This window comes from Scylla paramamosain, chromosome 9, assembly GCF_035594125.1.
Source record: "Scylla paramamosain isolate STU-SP2022 chromosome 9, ASM3559412v1, whole genome shotgun sequence".
Lineage (NCBI taxonomy): Eukaryota > Metazoa > Arthropoda > Malacostraca > Decapoda > Portunidae > Scylla > Scylla paramamosain.
This window is the reverse complement of record NC_087159.1, coordinates 16,057,673-16,077,500: the sequence shown is the minus strand read 5'-3', so window position 1 is coordinate 16,077,500 and position 19,828 is coordinate 16,057,673. Positions and strand designations below refer to the sequence as shown.

The window sequence follows — 19,828 nt, the reverse complement described above, 5'->3', positions numbered from 1 at the left end:
AAACAGTCGTGGTGAGAGAGCAGAACGTTTCTCAGTACGGGCCTAGTGATCTTGAAATGAAGTCTTTCCCCGTGGATGCCCCTTCACGTAGGCTCTGGTCGCTACTTTCCCACCAGCCTTCACATGCTGCTGTGTATGAAGGGAGCCTCATGGTATGTCTCTTGCAACGCCCCGGCTGCCGTCTCTCCACGCGGCCTTTTCCCTTCCATCGCAATTCTCTTGTCGCCGTCTCCCTTTATAGCTTACCTTACCCTGAGCTTGGAGACGCATAGAGCTAAGATAAATGCATCCTATATAAATAAGAGCCACGATGCGAATACTCGTAGTTATAACAAGGACTACAGTATCAAGGTAATTTACGTGGATAATAATTAACTTTGCTTCTGTATATTGAATTACGCAGCGAAGAAGCGGTCATCAGTGGCGTTGTGGCTACATTCGTGAGGAAGAGGCAGTGGCTGTCTTGTACAAGAGGCTGGCGGGGATCAGGGAAGAATCAGGATTTGGACTTGGGAAGAAGGTAATAGCAAAGCGCGCCTTGAGAAAGCCATGCGTTTCAGTTTAAATTTAAACGTTGAGCGTTTAGAATTTTTGTTTTCGGATTATCAAAGAGGAAAGTTTTGAACGAACCGAAGGAAGATTTAGACTGTTACTCTAGAGAAAATGATAGAAAGTCCCAGTACTTAAGAAAGAGAGAGAGAGAGAGAGAGAGAGAGAGAGAGAGAGAGAGAGAGAGAATCATAACATTTAATGTAATTGAAATATACTCGTACACCTAGCAGGTTTTTCCACGTTATTTATATCACTCGGTGCTTCGGTGCTTACGTCAGTGTGTGTACAAGGTCTGGCAGGAAGCTTCCGTTGCCGCTTTTAAACAAGCACGACACAGGACTAAAGAACGACTACTAGCGTTAACATTTACTTTTGACTCTTTTATTTAGTTTTCAAACATTTTCTGTCCCTGCCTCAATAATCGTTGGTACGAGTACACGTTGCTGTGTCATCCATCAAAGAAGTTCCATGTAACATCTCCGAATCTAATCTGGGCTCTATTTTCGACTCTCTACCATGGTTGTGTACTTCTTTCTTTACTAGTTTGATTACTAATTGTTTTATTTAGGATCGACAAGGTAGCAAGTTTCTTTTTTATTTTTTTCTTCTTTTTTTGTGTCTGGCTGGCGTCCTAGACGCATAAAAAAAAAAGGGAAAAAAATCCACTACCCTAAAAGATCTCTTCATGAAAGTTTTCCCTCTAAATAATTCTCCCTGCGATAAACTACCCCCCACAACTACACCTAACCTAACAACCCATCATAATCTTATACATCAGGGCAGAAATTATTGTGAATGGAATCTTGCCGTTGGAATATTCATGGGTGTAATTTACCTGGGGAGGGACACTCAGGCGCCTCACGCCATGGAGGTGGCTGGTGCCCACCGGGACACCGTGGCGTGTACAAACATTACCTGCTGGGTGACGCGGCGCGCGCTGGATCCTGTTGTTGTGCTGGTGGTGCAGCTTGGAATCCCCACGAGCTACGTGACTGATGACTACACTTCCTGGGGAATTCTTATCATCACTTGTGTTTTGACTTCTTCGTTTGTATATAGGAAGGTGCGTACAAGAACAGCACTACGTAGATCTAAATGACAGGGCAATGATTTTTTTTTTTTTTTAAAGGATGTGAAAGAAGTTTATTTTATTACAGGATATGACATCATTAATATAGACGACGATTTCAACTTACCTATCAAACATCAGCAGGAGCAACATTTTAGATTGTTAGTTAACAATTGAAGTTGAATTAAACTTTGAATTACGTTGTTGATATATGGAACAGTCTTGATAAGCATATTGTACTTTAGATAGCATTACTATTGCAACGTTTAAAACTAATTAGAGCAATGGCTTGAAACTAGTCCACATCTCGTCTTTTTTATCTCACAACCGATAAATAGATAGATAAATAAAATTAATAAAAATAGTATCTCTGGAGATGCCTATGTCTTCTTAAACGTGCAACGTTAATTAAGTACACCACACTGCTACCCCGTGTAGGACATCCCGTAGGCTTCCCTTCTTTGATAACAATTTTTCATTCCCTATGTAACCCCTTCTATCCTCCTTCTTGTTGTCTTCTTCATCGAGACTCCTTTCCGATCTTACATGCCTTCCGCCTTCCTGCCTTCCTGTTGCTTTCAACCTTTCCTGAGTTTCTTTCGACTTCCTTTCTTACTTCTACCTTCATATTGCTATCTTTCCTTCAGTATGTACGGATCTTCTCTGCCTGCCTTCCATACGCCTTCATGTTTCTCTCTTTTCTCAAGTATCTTCACACGTCCTGTGCCTTCCTTTTTCCTTCCTGTGATTTTCTCCCTTCCTAGTTTGCACGGATCTTCTCTGCTTTCCTTCCATTCTTCATCATGTTACTGTCTTTTCTCGAGTATTTTCCCACGTCCTACGCCTTCCTTTTTCCTTCCAGTTACTTTCTTCCGTGGTAATGCACTCCTACACACTCCCTAACACCTTGGTGGGGGTCATCGAGGATCTCTAGGTACTCAAACACCCTGACGCCCTCTCGCTTTGAGGTCAAAATTATTCATGGCGTGACAAACAGACTTGTCATCCAAATATCGATCTTTGTAGTATATTTTTCCGTCCGTAAAGTAATATGCGAAGTCGTCGTCGTTTTGTGCGCGAGAAATTCATGATTTATCTCTGGTTCTACACTCAAGTAAATATCTGTGATTTTTTCTTTGTGTTTCAATGTGTGTGTGTGTGTGTTTTTCTGCGTGTGTTATGTTTACCCGAAGAACAAACACACACACACACACACACACACACACACACACACACAAACTTATACTACATACCCATAAATTCTAATATTGAAAAAAAAAAAGTTATAAAAGTTACTCAATATTCTTTCTCTTCCTGTGCTTGGTGGTGTCAGCAGGTAAAAGTTTCAGTCCAGGTGAGAGGTAGTCGAGCGGAGCGGACGTGATGTTTGTATCTGGGCGAGGAGCAGCGGGGCCGCCTCGTGTGGTGTTGATGGTGGTGGTTGCTATCCTTGTTGGTGTTTCCGCAGCCTCCACGCAAGGATCACTTACAGGTAATCTTCAGGTCACCAGATTTTTATTTGTCTGTGTGTTCGTTGATAGCGTCTTTTAAGCTTAATTAACCCTTTCACTGCTATTTGGCATATGCTTTCTTAATCACTAACCACTTTAAGACATTTCCTCTTGTTCTACAGTCACCTCTAAACACCATACTGGCTAGAAGTTAGAAAAATCTATTCTTCTAACCCCTTTTCTTTCTTTCAAACGATTATAAAGATTTCATACATTCTACTTTGTGTCATGAATTGTTGTATATCCCAGATAAAAGCTTAATGCATGAAATTAGGATCTTTATTTTCATTTGTTTTATTACGTCATCATTATTATCGTCGTCATTACCTTGTTGTTTTGGTTGTTCTTGGTCGTGTCCTTGTTTTTGTTCTTGTTCTTGTTCTTGTCCTTGTTCTTATTTTCCTTGTTCTTGTTTTTTCTCGTTCTTGTTTTCGTTCTTGTTCTTGTCCTTGTTCTTATTTTTCTTGATCTTGTTTTCTCGTTCTTGCTTTTGTTCTTGTACAAATACTTCTTTCTTTTTGACAGAGAGAGAGAGAGAGAGAGAGAGAGAGAGAGAGAGAGAGAGAGAGAGAGAGAGAGAGAGAGAGAGAGAAGGAAAACTCTTCTCTCCCTTCATCTGCGGCAGGGAATCAGGATGTTTTGTATTTCTTCCTCGCGTCACAAATTCGTTTTGCTTCCCGGGAGGTAACAAGTAATCACCCTTCTGAGTTTACCAAGTCCATATCTTTGCTAATAAGGAAGGTTGTCCGTGTCTTACTTACCCAATGTAATTTCATCCTTATGAGAAACTCTTATTTTGAAATCGAGCAAAACATTTATATTCTGGAACCAGGAAATGCTTGTTAAAGAAAAAACATACAAGGAAAATGTTTTTACGGGATGTTTTGCATTGTTCATTAATCAGATTCCTTCTTTTTCTCTCTCCGTTTTCTTTTTTAGGCCAGTATTATTAAACACCGGGCTTTCGTAACAACCATTTTCAAAGGTTACAAAGACGATAAATCGCATGTGTTTTCTTTTCTTGATGATGCAGAATACTTTATAAACTATCAACAGAGTCATAAAAACACACTTGAAGACAATATTGATTTCTACTAGAGACTGTTGAAAGTTTAAGATGAGGCTCCGAGACGTTTAAGAATGAGAACCTTAGTCTCTCGTTCACCTGGAAATGGTTACGATGCAGTGATTAGGTTATGCAGTTTTGTGGGCTGGGCTAATCTTGGGAGGGCTGGAGAGATATGTTTGGGGTTTCTAAAGTATAATACAGATCCTTGATGAGTGTGTTTGCTTTCTCAGGAGCCGGCATCACCCTTCAGGCTGACGGCGTCCCCACCAACCTGTCGGCGGCGTTTTGGGTGGGTGGGGAGGTGCCTGACATGACGGAGGTATCGGTGTGTGTTTGCCTCAAGTTTCTGCGAGGAAGGGCTAACTATGATACCCTTGTCAGCTACGCCACTTCGAACAACACCAATGAACTGTATATAGGTTAGTAATATGCAAGGAAAATTAATAAGGGAAGATGTACTGCTCTGTAATACGAGGAGGCTACAGCTGGGTGGCGATACTTAATGACTGAGAAGATATTGACATTCGCTTGGAAGGCCACCTAATGCCATACAATTTCCACGTTTGGTATTGTCTTATTAAGTGTTTTTTACTTTTCGTTCTGGGTCAGGTCGGCATCAACAAGTAGTGTGGATGTACGAGTACAAAGGTCTCTGTGTCTGTGCTTGTGTACAAACATGCGACCTTCCGCCCACGTCATCACGATTTCAGTGTTATATTTGTTGTAAGAATAATTCACATTTTTTACGTTGCTTCTTGTCATTTCATTGATTGCTGGAAATATTTACCTGGAAACAAAGAAGCAAACATATCAGAATTTCACAAAAAAGAAAAATGTATTTGTTGTGGATTTCTAGTGACACCTTTGTGTGATCCAGTGACGTGAAGACTGGCAATGAAAAGTAAGACTACATAATATTACTGATGTGACAGTGGACACGTTAAAGTTGATGAATCCTGTCTCAATGGCGTGTCGCTTTTTTTGAGGCGAGAATTCTACACAAAATATTTATGACGAGAATGTAACCAATTATGACTGAAATAATAAACTCTCAGCCTCCTCTACTTCGTTCTTAGATTGAATGTCTAATTCTTTTTTTCGAAATGCGTTTAATTGTTTATCTTCGGTAGCCATGATAAACTTGTGTTACTATTATCTTCTAGGCGTCTGCATTTGACTCATTTCCCGTCACAGTACCGCTGCAACACACTAATAGGCGGCCTTGTGTTGCAGGCTTCGCGTATCCTTCCCGCCTGTTCGAAGCCTGGTGGGGCTTCACTCTCATGGCTCGCGCTGAAGTCACCAGCGACATCCTGCGGTGGTGGAGGCTGTGCTACGTGCACAACTTCACCACGCACTCCTATACTATCTTCTGGAACGACAAAGTGTACACCGGCACCTCACGAGGCCCAGAGGCGCTGAGCGGCGGCGGCATCTTCGTATTGGGCCAAGACCAAGACAGCCTGGGTGGGGGGTTTGCCTTCTCCCAGAGCCTCAACGCGGTGCTGGGGGACTTCCGCCTGTACACGCGGGCGGTGACTGAACAAGAAGCCGTCGATTACACGAGCTGCCGCCCCACCAACCACGAGCCTAAGCCACTCATAGATTTCACGGACATCATGAAGGACTGGAGGCTGGAGGGCTCGGTGGAAATCGGGGAGGTGAACATGTCTGAGGTGTGTCAGGAGGAGTCTGTCTTCCACCTCGTGTTCCCTGAAAAACGGATCTTCTCCCAGACCGCCGCGTTGTGTGAGAGTGTGGGTGGGAGCGTGGCGGCTCCCGCCACACCCGAGGAGAACCAGCGCATCCTTGTCTCCGTGACCCCCTTCACGGAACAGTGCCTGGATCCAGCAGGCGTGGTGGTGTACCTGGGGTTCAAAGCCAACCCAGAGAAGCGCACCCTGACCCACTACAGCACAGGCCGGGTTGCGCAGTACACCAACGTCACGTCCTCCTACAACACTGGCTACCACTGCCTAGGTTTCATGATCATCACGGGGGTGCAGGCCAGCTGGCTACAGATGCGCTGCCTCGACGAGTTATGTACACTGTGTGCCTTCCACGGTGTTAGTCGCCTCAAGGTATTCTCTCTCTCTCTCTCTCTCTCTCTCTCTCTCTCTCTCTCTCTCTCTCTCTCTCTCTCTCTCTCTCTCTCTCTCTCTCTGTGTGTGTGTGTGTGTGTGTGTGTGTAACAGCTTCAGTAAGGGCCCGTGTCGTCCCATTTCAGCTGCGAGGGCTGTGCGAGATGTCGCTTTTCGACACAACCTATCTAGTAGTGGGCGGCGCCGTGACGGGCAAACCCATCTTGAAGGGCCACGACTACTCCCTGCTGCAGTGGGAAGGCGACACCTGGACACTGCTCTACCTGCCGGATGGAGGGACAGCCAAGGCCACCATGATCCGCACTTTCCCCGGTGTGTGTGTGTATGTGTGTGTGTGTGTGTGTGTGTGTGTGTGTGTGTGTGTGTGTGTGTGTGTGTGTGTGTGTGTGAGCGCCACACACTTACACACATTTTCCTACAATAGTTTTTCAATATAGTTAATTAGATAATTTCGATGCTTACGCACACACACACACACACACACACACACACACACACACACACACACACACACACACACACACACACACACACACACACACACACTTACACACATACCAATAGAAAAAAAGACACAAAAGATTACCATACGCATTAGTAGCTTCAAGTCTTCCCTCGCCCCCAGATCAGTACCCGGTGGGACGGCGAGACTGGCGAGTGGAAGGGGACCGTTGTCCTCCACCCAAGGGAGCTGTCTACACGCCCCTCGTCCTCTCCGCTTGCCAGGTGAGCCCTCAGCCCTCACTGGAGGAGACTTGTAACACGTAGTATTTCTCATATACTGTTTAAGGCTGGGGTGTTTATTCCGTGCAATCGAAAATACAGTTGCTCGAGGTCACGTCACTAAGTCCAGTAAATTTCATGTCTATGGTTCAAATGGAAAGCATGTGAACTAACGAACTGCTTAATATCAAGAGTTTCACAAACATCAAGAAATAAAAATGCATTAGATGGAAATAGTTGCCATATAATAACACATATATGGCATATAATGCCAAATAATGCTTTTGTATCTAAAACATTTTGTAGTATATGACATAATTTCTTTGGCTAGCTGTACATGAACGTTACCTACATTTACTTGGCAAGAGTCCATTGCCACCTCAGTCCATGTCTCTGATGTGCCCCTCAGCGCGAGCAGTTCACTTGCGACGACGGATCTTGCGTCAGCATCACCCAGCGCTGCGACCTGCTCACCGACTGCCCTGATTTCAGCGATGAGATGGACTGCCACATCGTGCAGGTCTGTCTGAGGAACTGCTGCGCCTTTCTCATCAACAAAATTTTCCTCTCATTTGTTTGACATTTATATTTCTCTCTTTGTTTCCTTTTTGTAACTCTTTGATGGTTTAATTCTACAATATTCTTCGCCTGTCACACCTTCACACTGGCCAGGACTCAGGGTCGTACATGTCAGAGCTGCCGCCCCCGCTGCGTGATGGCTCTCCCGTCCCCATCTCCCTCATGGCCAACATCACTTCCATGGGGGACTTCTCTCTCCTCGACCTTCGGATCTCCTTTGACCTCATTCTCATCTTCGTCTGGAGGGACTCAAGACTCACTTTCGCTCACCTTAAGGGAAGAAATGAATCTTACCTACATATGCACGTAGACTCTTGAATGTATTAGATACAGGTGATCTCTTAGAATTGTTTGAATGCATGAATCTCTAATGTAGCTGTCTTGCTGGTTTACTATGGAAAAAGTTTTTCCATATTATTGTCTTGCCAAGGTTTGTTTCTTACTCAAACTGATGCGGCTTCCTATAACTGCGCTTTCATCTATTAGGTCGATCATTCTCACTGCCCTAAATGACCTCATACTATTACTCTCACAGGAAAACACAGACCTCAACCGTGTGCGGAGAGCCGCTCGAGTGTGGCGCCCTGAGGTGTTCCTGGAGGACGGCTCGGGCAGCAGAGTGGACCTGGAGGAGTACGACACCAGGACGCTCGTGCGCCGCACCTCACAGCCGCTGCCGGACCACTTCACCAGGCTCAAGGAGGGTGGGTGTGCAGACTAGTCCAGGAATGTTCGTGCGATATGTCTTTGTATTGTTTGTTGCTGGTTGTAGCGTTTGCTTCTTATGTTGTTATTTCAGTACACCGCTCTTCTCCTGACTACACCATCAACCTCTCATAGAAATAAAGTAAAGATAGATATCACAAAATATGAGTACTGGCACAGTCTGTCAAGCCAGAGGCTCCGTGACTGACGAATATTACTATCTTAACTTGGATACAATATTTGCAAATTATAATAATTCTAAGCCAAGACATCCGCTAGGGAACCACACTCAACATTGTGGTTCGGATGATCTTGTTGACGTGTCGGGTTTAGTGCTTATAATGAACAATTATGGTATATTATCCGTAGTTCGTTCGTAGTATCTGTGTGTGACTATATGCATTTCTGCTGCTCCCCATGAACCGCGCCTCTCAGACGAGCACTTCAAGGGCGCGGACAATGACCTGGTGGAGCAGCGAACCCTCACGGTGCGGTCGGCGTGCCAGTTTGACCTGTCCATGTACCCTTTCGACGTGCAGGCGTGCAGGGTGGTGGTGCGCTCCGTGCTGGGCGTACGCAGCCTCTCTCTACTGTCCGAGGGCGTGCATTTCCTGGTGAGTGGCGGGTAAAAGGAACATATTCTGAAACACTTCTTCAAAGGCTCTAGTTGAAGTACTGCGGGTTTTTATTTATTTACTTATTTATGTATTTATTTATTTATTTATTTTCATTTATTTTTATTTATTTATTTAGGTACTTTTTTGTGGTTCTAGATTAACAAGATTTGTACATTATGGAGAAACGCTCTTGACAACCTGGCTGTGCCGTTTGAAAATAGTCGTGGTGAGAGCAAAGCATTTCTGAATACAGGCCAAAGAACCACACACATGATGCGGTGCCTTACCTTAACAAGTTTTTAACAGGCTGTACTGGTAGTTAGTAGAGGCATGGGTATACAAGATTCTACGGGATGTTTAACAAAGATTTTGCAGTCCGTGAAAAAAGAAAGACAGGAACATGGTAGGCAGTGATGGGGAGGCACACAATGAGGCACTGGAAGGGAGAGGCATGCATGGCGCACATCTCATCTCGGTGGTGTGGGGCAGGGGAGCCGCCGCCTGCTGGAGTACTACGTGAGGGAGGTGCGAGCTGAGGGCGGCCATAGAGAAGGACTCTCGCACGTCACGCTTCACTTCACCTTCTACAACCTCTTCAAGTATTACATTTGTGGCACGTGAGTAACAGATCCTTCAACTTTTTCTCTGGTTGTCCACGTTTTTTTCATCATTGTTTTGTTTAGTCACTGACGGAATATCAAGTAATACGAATAAATTTCTAGAAATTCATACAGGTTAATAAATTATTCTTGTTTTGGAGTTTTGGAGACCTCTTTGTTAGTCATGCTGAAAGTTTTTTTGGTGATCCATGATAGAATCAAGCTCGTAGTGTTTCATTTTATCATATAAAATGTTCATATATTTATTTTTCTTTTTAAAGCATTCAGTATATTTGCGTACACCACTTCGTGTGTGTGTGTATATGTGTGTGTGTGTCTTATCAGGTACAGTCTCCTTGAGTCATAATACTATTCATATATAACGTTCGTTTATAATAGTTTCTGATTCTTTGGGGACTGACACCTCAGTGAACCCTTTTTTTCTTTTAATTTTGTTGGCCTTGGCCGGTGCACCTCTTACATAAAAATAATAATAATGGGTGAGAAAAACCGGTCAAGGGCGCGAAAAAAAGCGGTAATTTGTCTTCCCTATCCCCTCTTCCCCCACGGAAAAAAAAAAAAATGTCGAAACAGAAGCCAAATTAGTTTCGAGTTGTGCTGATGCTTCTCTCTTAAAACACCTCAAATTATTGGAAGCTTACTGTCACCCTCACCCCAGGTACGTCCCCACCACCCTGTTACTGTCCATCACGCACCTCACCTTCTTCTTCCACCTGGACGACTTCACCAACCGCGTCATGGTGTCCCTCACGGCCCTCATGGTGATGTCCACGCTCTTCTTGCAGACCAACCAGGCCATGCCCCGCACAGCATACCTCAAGGTGACCGCTTTCCTCTTTCCCTCTTTCTCTCCTCTTCCTCCCATCCTCTTTTTTTTTTTTTCTCTCTTTTTATCTGTTCTCATTTGTTCTTCTTATCCATATTTTGGACTCCAAATTTGTTTATACTTTCCTTGAGTTTATTTGCTCTCTCTCTCTCTCTCTCTCTCTCTCTCTCTCTCTCTCTCTCTCTCTCTCTCTCTCTCTCTCAACAAATCTAACAATACTCAGTTTTGATAGAACTTAATGAGCTTAATGAACGCTTAATTCCTTAATCAGTCGTTGTAGTTATAAACATTAATCTATTCATCAACAAGTACCTAATCTCAAAGTACAAGTTCACGAAGCTTCGAAACACGTCTAATGATGATTCACTAAACGGCGCGCATCCCACTCACTTCAGTGTTTATATCCTTAGTGCACGGACGGACATTTTGCGTCTCTCTCTCTCTCTCTCTCTCTCTCTCTGAACAAGCTATATGTAGTTATCCAGCTGCAGTCAAAACTTTCAAGATCTTAGCAATAAGTTCAACAGTACGTCAGTTCTTTCAGCCAGCACACATGTCGGGATCAGTTCTCTTGTTCCTTCTTTCCTTGGTGGATTTTCAGGATTGCGGGACACCCCCAGACAGATGTATGGCCCGTATCCAGAAACGTGTCTATTTTCGAAGACCACAGACATGATTAGCCGAGTTCGCAAGTGTGTTTCGTATCTTAATAATGTAGAAATATTGTCAATCTTTCGCTAGAACTGTAAAAACACCCATGAAAACCCGTGAAACTTCAGGTTGTCCTTTGAATGTAGTGGTGGTATTATATCGTCAGTACTTAGCGTTGTAGTTATCTTTTTCAGTGCCGCGGTTGATGTATTTAGCGTCTGTCACTTCTTTTGAGAATATTAAGCGGTTTTTTTGGTGGTACTTTAGGTGGTGAGCTTGCGTTGTTCTGCCACATATCTAACTTGTCTGTCTTGTTTGTAGATTAGAGAGAGATTCGTCGCCATTTTGCGCTTCACTGAGGTTGGCTCATTACAAATACTGTCACGGTTTTATTTCCCATTATGGATTCACGATTCTCTCTCTCTCTCTCTCTCTCTCTCTCTCTCTCTCTCTCTCTCTCTCTCTCTCTCTCTCTCGGCAGCTGGTGGACATCTGGTTTGTGTTCTGCATCGTCATGAACTTCTCAGTCGTGCTCTTAGTGGTGGTGATCGACTACCTGAAGGAAGCGTCGCGCGGGACTCAGATAGTGCCCGTTAGACCCTTCGTGGGCAAGGGCAAGGCGTCCCACCGTCCTCTGGTCAGCATGTTGAACGCATCCATCTTTCTCAACACCTGCGGGAGGGTTGGTGTTCCCATTGTGTACTTCACCTTCGTCTCCGTGTACTTCGGCTACACCATCACCAATAGAAAGGTCACATGAGAAGCAGGCGAGTAAAGACGCTTCTGTGTCATGTGATGCTGGATTGTCAAACGTTTCAGCGTCTCGTCTCGACTATTTCCACTTTCAACAGACTTCAACAGATGTTATTGGTGTTTTCAAAGGTGATTTCATGATTCAAGTAATTCAAGTGATTAATAGGAAAAATGCCCATAAAATCTCTATAAGCATCTTTGTGATCTTTAAAAATGGTCCTAGTGAGAGCCTAAAGCTTTTTCAAACACGTGTTCATTAATTGCAAATGTCTTCAGAATCCGTGCTCTGAAACGCATTGTTCTCTCATAAGGACCATTCTTAAAAGTCGCATATTATTAATCAGGTTCTCATGGGTGATTTTTTACACTGATAGTACAGAATCTTTGTTAAAATATTACTGAGATTATAAAACCCCTCGCAAAACCTTAATTTCTACTAAAGACTGCTGAAATAGTCGATTTGAGGAGTCGAAAAGTTTGATACTGAATTGTGGCGTAACTAGTTATTATAATGTCCGTGGTAGAAGTTATCAACCATCTGGCTGCCAATGTCATGCCATTGAGCAGCCACCTATGATTTTACTCACCAAGAATTAAAACTACTACTACTAAAAGATTTGAATACTTGATCACTTCGTTTGCTCTCAGTGGTGTTTCAAAATTATACTCTGAATCTGCGTCAGACCTTTTAATTAAGCTCAATACGCCATAGCAGTGAAATAGTTAAGTATCTTGAGTTGAGAGGCATTATTATTCATTAATTTACTCTTACATGCAGCGATAACATTGAAATGCTGTTACTTGCTTGAGACCATATTCTGAAACGCTTCTGTCCGCACCTCGATTGCTTTCAAAAGGCTCCAGTTGAAGTTACACGGATTTTTACAGTTCTAGTGACAGATTGATAATGTTTTTACATTATTAACATGAGAAACACACTGAGAACCCGGCTGATATTTTCTGTGGCTTGGAAAATAGTTGTGGTGAGAGAGAGAAGCGTTTCTGAATACGAGCCTTGGTTTTCCCGTCACGTCAGCTTCTTGTTTCCTTTGGGTCAGAGATCTAGAGTTGGTCATATTTAGCGTGTCACATTTTAAAACTTGGGCAGCAGAGTCACAAATATTTACTTAGACAAGAGTGTAGTAAATGTGGTTCATGTTGTGAATCACAAATATGATACAATTAAAAGTGGCAGTGTAGTAAATATAGTTCATGTGAATCACAACTATGGTACAATTAAAAGTGGCAGTGTAGTAAATATAGTTCATGTGAATCACAACTATGGTACAATTAAAATTGGCAGGGTAATCCCCTCGATGTAAAAACCAGCGAAGAAAAACGTGTCCAGTAAAATAGATAGACCTCTTGCTTCCTTTGAAAGTTGTGTTTGACTGGGATGAGCATGTACGTACGTTTGGATCTATTTTTTGTTCACAACTATGGTACAATAAAGATAGCAGGGTATGTAAAAACCGGCGAAGAAAAACGCGTCCAGTAAAATAGATCCCTTGCTTGTTCTAAAAGTTAAGAAGTCTGATTGACTGGGATGAGTTTACGTTTGCGTCTTTTTTTTTTTTTTTGTTGCAATTGTTTACGTCCGTCATTTATGCACACGATTTAAGTTGCAAGTTTTTTATTCCTCAGCATAATGTTAAACTGCCGTGTGTGCTGTTCTCTTTCTTCACTCACCAATCACAGTGGAGCTGATATTATAGAAATGCGATATTGTCATCTTAAATAAAATAATAGTCACTCTACAATAGTTATCTTTATCATGTGTAAGGGAAAAAACCATACGAGAGGCAGAGTATTATATATTCATCATTTACCATTGTGAATCATTACCATTATCAGTATCTTTATCATCATCATTCTACAACTCTTCCATTATCATTATCATCATCAGCATCCAACAACACGTTCTCATTATCATTCTCTCATTATTATTATCAACATCCTTATCACCAGCAACATCCTGTAACACTTCCCATCACTTCTTTATGTTGGCCATCGTCAAGTGGTCTCGGGGTTCCTTGGCGGCGGCAGTGATGGGAAGTGAGGCTCTCCGGGTGGGTGTGATGTAGCACTAGTTATTATAGTACCTAGTGAACCAATTCCAAAAGCCATGGGAGCCATAGGGGCGCCAGCTGTATATACCCCTTCCCCCGCCACACGCAGCAGGCTTCTCCCCCTTGTAAGCATCGCACACCACTTTCTTGAGGTCCTTCTCCGCCTCTGTCTGTTGGTTGTCGGTGTAGGCCTGGCGAGAGAAGAGGCGGCAAAGTAAAAGTGAGCGGGAAAGATTGGTACTCTTAGTGATGTGTGAAGGGTAAAAAACGCTGTAATAATTATACGAGTTGTATATGAACGGTAGAGTTATGTTGTTTAAGGTATAGGAAGGATAAACCAGTTCGAATTATCTAAAAGTGATGTATGAAGGGTAATAATTAAGATGATATGAAATAAGAAGCATAGAGTATTAGAATCATGCCTAGTGGTGATGAAGGATAAAGTTGGAATTAGCTTCATGATGGAGAGTAAAGACCGCTAACGATGCCGGATGTAGGGGAAGCGTAGATAAAACGATATTAATAGTGGCTGATAAAAATAAAGAATAATACTATGGGAGAAATAAAGAATGTGTTAGATTATCAAATCAACCTTTTTTTTTTTTTCCCTCTCCCATTCAAAATATGAAGGAAATCAGGAACAAATACCCTTTAGACTTTCTGAATAAGTGCTTATTTGCTACATGAGAGAATGGTTTGTTTAATATCTGAGCAGGGGAGGGAAGCGCCGCCACACTCACGTCATTGATCATGATCCAGGGTACGTAGTGGAGGTCTGGGGCGGCGGTTCTCTGCTTGACGCCCACCTCGTGAAGCAGGCGGCGCCCCTCTGATGACGCGTAGCACCGCTGGATCGGGGCGAAGTCAATCCCGTGCTTCTCGGCGCACTGCAGAGAGAGGGAGTCGTTAACTATCGTAATGACTGCTACGATCGTATTCTCAAAAGTCTTGGTATTTCATATCAACTACTAGTGGAGATTATTAGTTTCCATTGGTGTTTCACAGGTTGTAGTGATAATTTAACAAAGATTTTATATAATCAACGTAATGAAACACCCCATCAGTGTGAAAGAAAAAAAACTTGTGAAAACCCGTCTGATCTCTCTGGACCAATCTTTTGAAAATAAAGGCAATTGTTTAGAAGATTTATGAGGTATCAGCCATCCATGCTACTTATTGAGTGAATAAGGCTAAGTTAGGTTACATTAATTCATATTTCTTTAGAATAGTTTGGGTTAGTTTTGAAGTAACTCAACCTAGCACAGCAAAATCTGAAATAACTAGCTGGCTGATCTTCGTAAAACTACTGATATTTGCTTGGATATTTGTTGCATCATTTTCTTAAAACTACTGATATTTACTTTGATATTTGTTACATTATCTTCGTAAAACTGCTGATATTTGCTTACATATGATTTTTTTTTTTTTTTTTTTTTTTATTGTGGGTGGTGGAGGAAATCGTGGCTGCCTTTATCTCACCACTTGATTGACTGGCCGGCATCGTGTCAGGTGGTGGCAGAGTGTCGGGGGAGTCTTATCATGTTACCTGAGCGTACTCGATGTAAATTTGTTCTTAATTCGATTGTAATTAGTGCCAGTCTGAACTATGTTTTGTTAATGTGAATTGTAAAGATGTCACCACTACCAAGATATTTAGTTTGTGAAATGTAATAACAGTAAACATGTGGTGAAGCAGAAGCAGTTTAGTATCTTATCTGCTGCGTCCCGTGTTTCCTCCCATCACCTCATTCCACTCACGTGTCTGTTACTTAACCTTTGTACACTGTTGCTTCCTGTAATTTTTTTTCTTTTTAATTTCAATACTACTACTACTACTACTACTACTACTACTACTGCTGCTGAAGTGAGGTAGGTAACTTGTAATTTAGACCATTCATTACTGTTTATAACTCCCAGCTATGTATTTTAAAAACGTTGTTTTCCCTCGTGAGAACTTTTTTCTAGGGTCGTAGATGACAAGTTGGATCTCATGGGTGTTTTCCATGTAATGTAGAATCCATACTAAATTGCCACTAGAATTATGAAAACGCACTTGGAAAACTCGCAAACTTCCACTAGAGCCCGTTAAAAAATAGTCAAGAGGAGACGACTGAAGTTTCGAGAATGTGGTTCCCGAGTTAACCCTTTGACTGCCACTTGGTATACCTTTCCCTAATTAATCACTCTGAGACATCTTTTCTTATTCTACAGCCACATCCAATCTTTGAACGGGGAAGAAATTGCTAAATGTGTTCATTTTCATCGCTAACTTTTTTGTAGATGTTTATAAAGACTTCACGCATTGCACCTGGGGCTGCTAATTGTTTCGTGTCGCAGTGCCACATTGTGTGACACTGCCAACAACACTCACGTCCTACGTTTGGTGGAACTGATAATGCATAGTGTATGATTATGGTGGCTAAACTCAAGATAATGAGGCCTCGTATCTAAACCTAATGGCATTGTTGATAATAGACCGGTGGCGCTAGTACCACAGCAGGGCGCCATGTTCTTTCGCCGCGCTAATCATGGCAAAAGAAAGAAAAAAATAAATAACTCGCTAGTAATGCGCTGTGAGCAGCTACACGTTAACACACCTGCGGGCCAGCAGCGGCGGCCGTGAACACCGTCATGACGCAGTTAGTGAAGGCCATGAACAAGTCTTCGCTCTGGATCAGCTTCTTGGCGCAAGCGATCATCATGTTGCCCTCGCACTCATCGGGGCCGTGCTGGCATACGAAGATGTAGGAATCTCCGATGGCATAGTCCTGTTAAGGGTTAGAGAAATTCTTACTGTGCTATGAAGATCCTGGACTTCCTTTTTTTTTCTCTCTCTCTTGGTGCGTGGACTGCAGGAAGATTGTTAATGCTGCAACTCGGGATAAAAATGGCAGTGCATGCATACCATTAACTGTCTTTCTTCTGCATTATAATCACTTTCATAACGCACGAAAACGCGTAAGTTACCTCCGCTTTCCCATAGGCGTTGACATCGAGAAGCATGATGTCCTTAAGCTCCTGGTACACCGGGTACAGCTGCGTGATGACGAACTTTTCACTGTCGGGACACAGCGTCTCGTAATACACCGACACCTTCACCGGGTCGGCGGCGGCCTGGCGACGGATAATATAATTATGTGAACATGCATCTCTCTCTCTCTCTCTCTCTCTCTCTCTCTCTCTCTCTCTCTCTCTCTCTCTCTCTCTCTCTCACAGTAGTGTACTGCGGGTACTCACTGTGAGCCGAGCCAAGCTCAGGAGTGCCAGCAGCAGCGGTGGCATCATGGTGGTGTGTTACTGTTACTCTGAACGGAGGACAAGTGACCAACCCCCGCTGATGGCACTCGCCACTTATATATACCTCGCATGACTGTTCGTCTGTACTTCGCCCCGCTGCTTCAATACTATCATCATGTGTGTCGTCTGCGCACTTTACTTATCTTGGTTGCCTTTTCCTTTCTTTTTTTTTTTTTTTTTGTAATATCTTTATCGTCGTTGTTCATTATTATTGTTATTATTATCATTATTATTATTATTTTTATTATTATTATTATTATTATTATTATTATTATTATTATCATTATTATTATTATTATTATTATTATTATTATTATTATTATTATTATTTATTTATTTATTTATTTATTTATTTTCTTTTAGTTTCCCTATGCGTATCTGTCAATATTTAGCAATTTTTCTGAAAATGTTATACTGTATTTTTAAAGTTATTTTGCTTGCCTTAGGGTAATAAACTTGTTTCTTTAACGTACAAAATAGTTTATAATCACATTACCTACATTAGTGGATGAATGACTATATTATATTAAATCACTCCAATGAATGAGTCGGGGGGAAAAAGAGAGAAGAAAAAAAAAGAAGAAGAAGAAAGTTCATAGGGAAGTACACACAAGTGTAAATGCTGACATAATATCCGTTTTCCAGAAAGACTCGGGGAACCTAACTCATTCAAGCATTCCAGCGTCTCCTTTCAATTGTTTTTAACAGGCTATAGTGGGAGTTACTGGTGTTCGTAGGAGTCATGATTCTCGCGATTGTTTAAGGTCAAGTGTAGGCTCTGACGTCATGCACGTTTGTCAGAAAGACTCGAGGAACTACACTGGCAAACATTTCAAAACCTCACCTCGACCACCATACGTGGGCTCTGGTGGAAGTTATTGAAGGTTGCAAGAGTCATGATTCGAGTGATAGTTGATGAAAGATATCTGCGTCATTGCTGAAAAAGGAGTCCCTGAAAATTCGATGTATCATCTTTGTGGCCTTTTTAAACAAGGAAGATCATTTCAAAATATAATTCAGAAAACATTAATTCAGGATATATATTCACATACTTATAACAAAGTTATAATTCATAATGTATGTTTATGATAATTTTGGTTAAATTTAATTTCCCCCACACCTTAAGCAACTCATTGTTAAAACTTATTAAATATTTTAGATTTCAGACTATCATGAATATTTAAGCAGATGAAAAATAGTTGAAATAATACGGGCAGATTTCGTTAAAAAGATAAACATTAAAAAAATAAACAAAATTAATACAATATTAATAATAATAATAATAATAATAATAATAATAATAATAATAATAATAATAATAATAATAATAATAATAGTAATAATAATAATAATAACAATAATAAGATAAATTGCATATAAGATTAACCTCTGACATGCAAGATATAATGTAGCAAGTCAAGCATATGCTCCACTTACCATGCTTTTTTCCTCATGATGGCTCTAGCGGCCTCTCTGACCGAGGTACACATTCACGTCAGTTCTATAGTATCCAGTCATTACAGCGTGTGGGAAAATTCACATGACTGCCGCATGTGCAGCTCCCTTATCTGGGAAGCTGTCTTGTCCGTGGGAAAGTAGGAGCTCTTTTGTAACTCTCGCCACCGTATGTTGTTGTTGCGGCGCCATAACAGTACATTTCAAAATTACCCGAGAACCACATCGCAAAGCAGAGAGAAGAATGGTTTTAAACTCGATAGGTTACAGATACGGAGCTGGGACCACATAAGTGTGAAACATCTGGGGTGTTGTTGCTCACTAAACCAAAGGTGGCAGCAGTAAGGTGAAATAGAGAAATTAGTACACACACACACACACACACACACACACTTTGACTACTTAACTTCCAAAGTGGAGCACATTCTGACCCTCTTCCCTTTTGCAGAGATCTCCATTCTTGGAGACTTCAGTGTTCACCACCAGCTTTGGCTTTCCTCTCCCTTCACTGACCATCCTGGTGAACTAGCCTACAACTTTGCTATCCTCCATGACCTAGAGCAATTGGTGCAACACCCTACTCGTATTCCTGCCCGTCTTGGAGATACGCCCAACATTCTTGAACTTTTCCTGACCTCTAATCCTTCTGCTTTTGCTATTACCCTTTCTTCTCCATTGGGCTCCTCCGATCACAATCTCATATCTTTATCTTGTCCTATCACTCCAATCCCTCCTCAGGATCCCCCTAAGCGAAGGTGCCTCTGGCGTTTTGCCACTGCTAGTTGGGGGGACCTGAGCAGGCATTTTGCTGATTTTCCTTGGAATGACTACTGCTTCCGTGTCAGAGACCCGTCTTTGTGTGCTGAGCGCATAACAGAGGTGATAGTGTCTGACATGGAGGCGTACATTCCTCACTCTTTTTCTCGTCCTAAACCTTCTAAACCTTGGTTTAACACAGCTTGTTCTCGTGCTATACATGATAGAGAGGTGGCCCACAAAAGGTACTTAAGCCTTCCATCACCAGAATCTCATGCACTTTATATTTCTGCCCGGAACCATGCCAAGTCTGTTCTCCGACTAGCCAAAAACTCCTTCATTAACAGAAAATGTCAAAACCTTTCAAGATCTAACTCCCCTCGTGATTTCTGGCATCTAGCCAAAAATATCTCCAATAACTTTGCTTCTTCTTCTTTCCCTTCTCTGTTTCAACCAGATGGCACCACTGCTATC

The 19,828-nt window shown here is 42.1% G+C and overlaps 3 protein-coding genes across 3 annotated transcripts in view; 1 reads left to right on the top strand and 2 right to left on the bottom strand.

Annotated features, from left to right (window-relative positions):
- The window catches only part of LOC135103680 (U-scoloptoxin(19)-Tl1a-like), an 8,687-nt gene extending 7,196 nt beyond the window's left edge, over nt 1–1,491 (bottom strand). The window contains 1 exon segment of the mRNA XM_064010252.1: nt 1,468–1,491. The gene's annotated coding sequence lies outside the window, so the exon portion shown is untranslated.
- Nucleotides 1–16,791, top strand: part of LOC135103674 (uncharacterized) — a 17,050-nt gene extending 259 nt beyond the window's left edge. The window contains exons 1-12 of the mRNA XM_064010242.1: nt 1–3,113; nt 4,432–4,620; nt 5,435–6,282; nt 6,429–6,615; nt 6,929–7,029; nt 7,436–7,546; nt 7,699–7,882; nt 8,142–8,309; nt 8,746–8,924; nt 9,417–9,544; nt 10,206–10,368; nt 11,506–16,791. The exon at nt 1–3,113 is cut by the window's left edge and continues 259 nt beyond it. Coding sequence (XP_063866312.1) covers nt 3,005–3,113; nt 4,432–4,620; nt 5,435–6,282; nt 6,429–6,615; nt 6,929–7,029; nt 7,436–7,546; nt 7,699–7,882; nt 8,142–8,309; nt 8,746–8,924; nt 9,417–9,544; nt 10,206–10,368; nt 11,506–11,784 — 2,646 coding nt within the window. The 5' untranslated portion in view covers nt 1–3,004 and the 3' untranslated portion in view covers nt 11,785–16,791. The remainder of the gene's footprint in view (nt 3,114–4,431; nt 4,621–5,434; nt 6,283–6,428; nt 6,616–6,928; nt 7,030–7,435; nt 7,547–7,698; nt 7,883–8,141; nt 8,310–8,745; nt 8,925–9,416; nt 9,545–10,205; nt 10,369–11,505) is intronic.
- Nucleotides 13,574–17,242, bottom strand: LOC135103679 (gamma-interferon-inducible lysosomal thiol reductase-like). Its single transcript, XM_064010251.1, has 5 exons — nt 17,084–17,242; nt 16,814–16,960; nt 16,444–16,614; nt 14,587–14,733; nt 13,574–14,037 (listed from the first exon to the last, which is right to left on the bottom strand). The coding sequence occupies exons 1-5, from the start codon at nt 17,129–17,131 to the stop codon at nt 13,864–13,866; spliced, it is 687 nt and encodes a 228-aa protein (XP_063866321.1). The 5' UTR covers nt 17,132–17,242; the 3' UTR covers nt 13,574–13,863.
- Nucleotides 17,243–19,828: the final 2,586 nt, after the last annotated feature.

Bases quoted from the DNA above. Each gene is read 5' to 3' on its own strand.
- LOC135103679 (XM_064010251.1), bottom strand. From the start codon at position 17,131: ATGATGCCACCGCTGCTGCTGGCACTCCTGAGCTTGGCTCGGCTCACA. The intron at 16,615-16,813 runs GTAACTTACGCG...AACCCTTAACAG, and splicing joins ACGCCTATGGGAAAGCGGAG to GACTATGCCATCGGAGATTC. The intron at 14,734-16,443 runs GTGTGTTAACGT...CTCTCTCTGCAG, and splicing joins CCGCCGCTGCTGGCCCGCAG to TGCGCCGAGAAGCACGGGAT.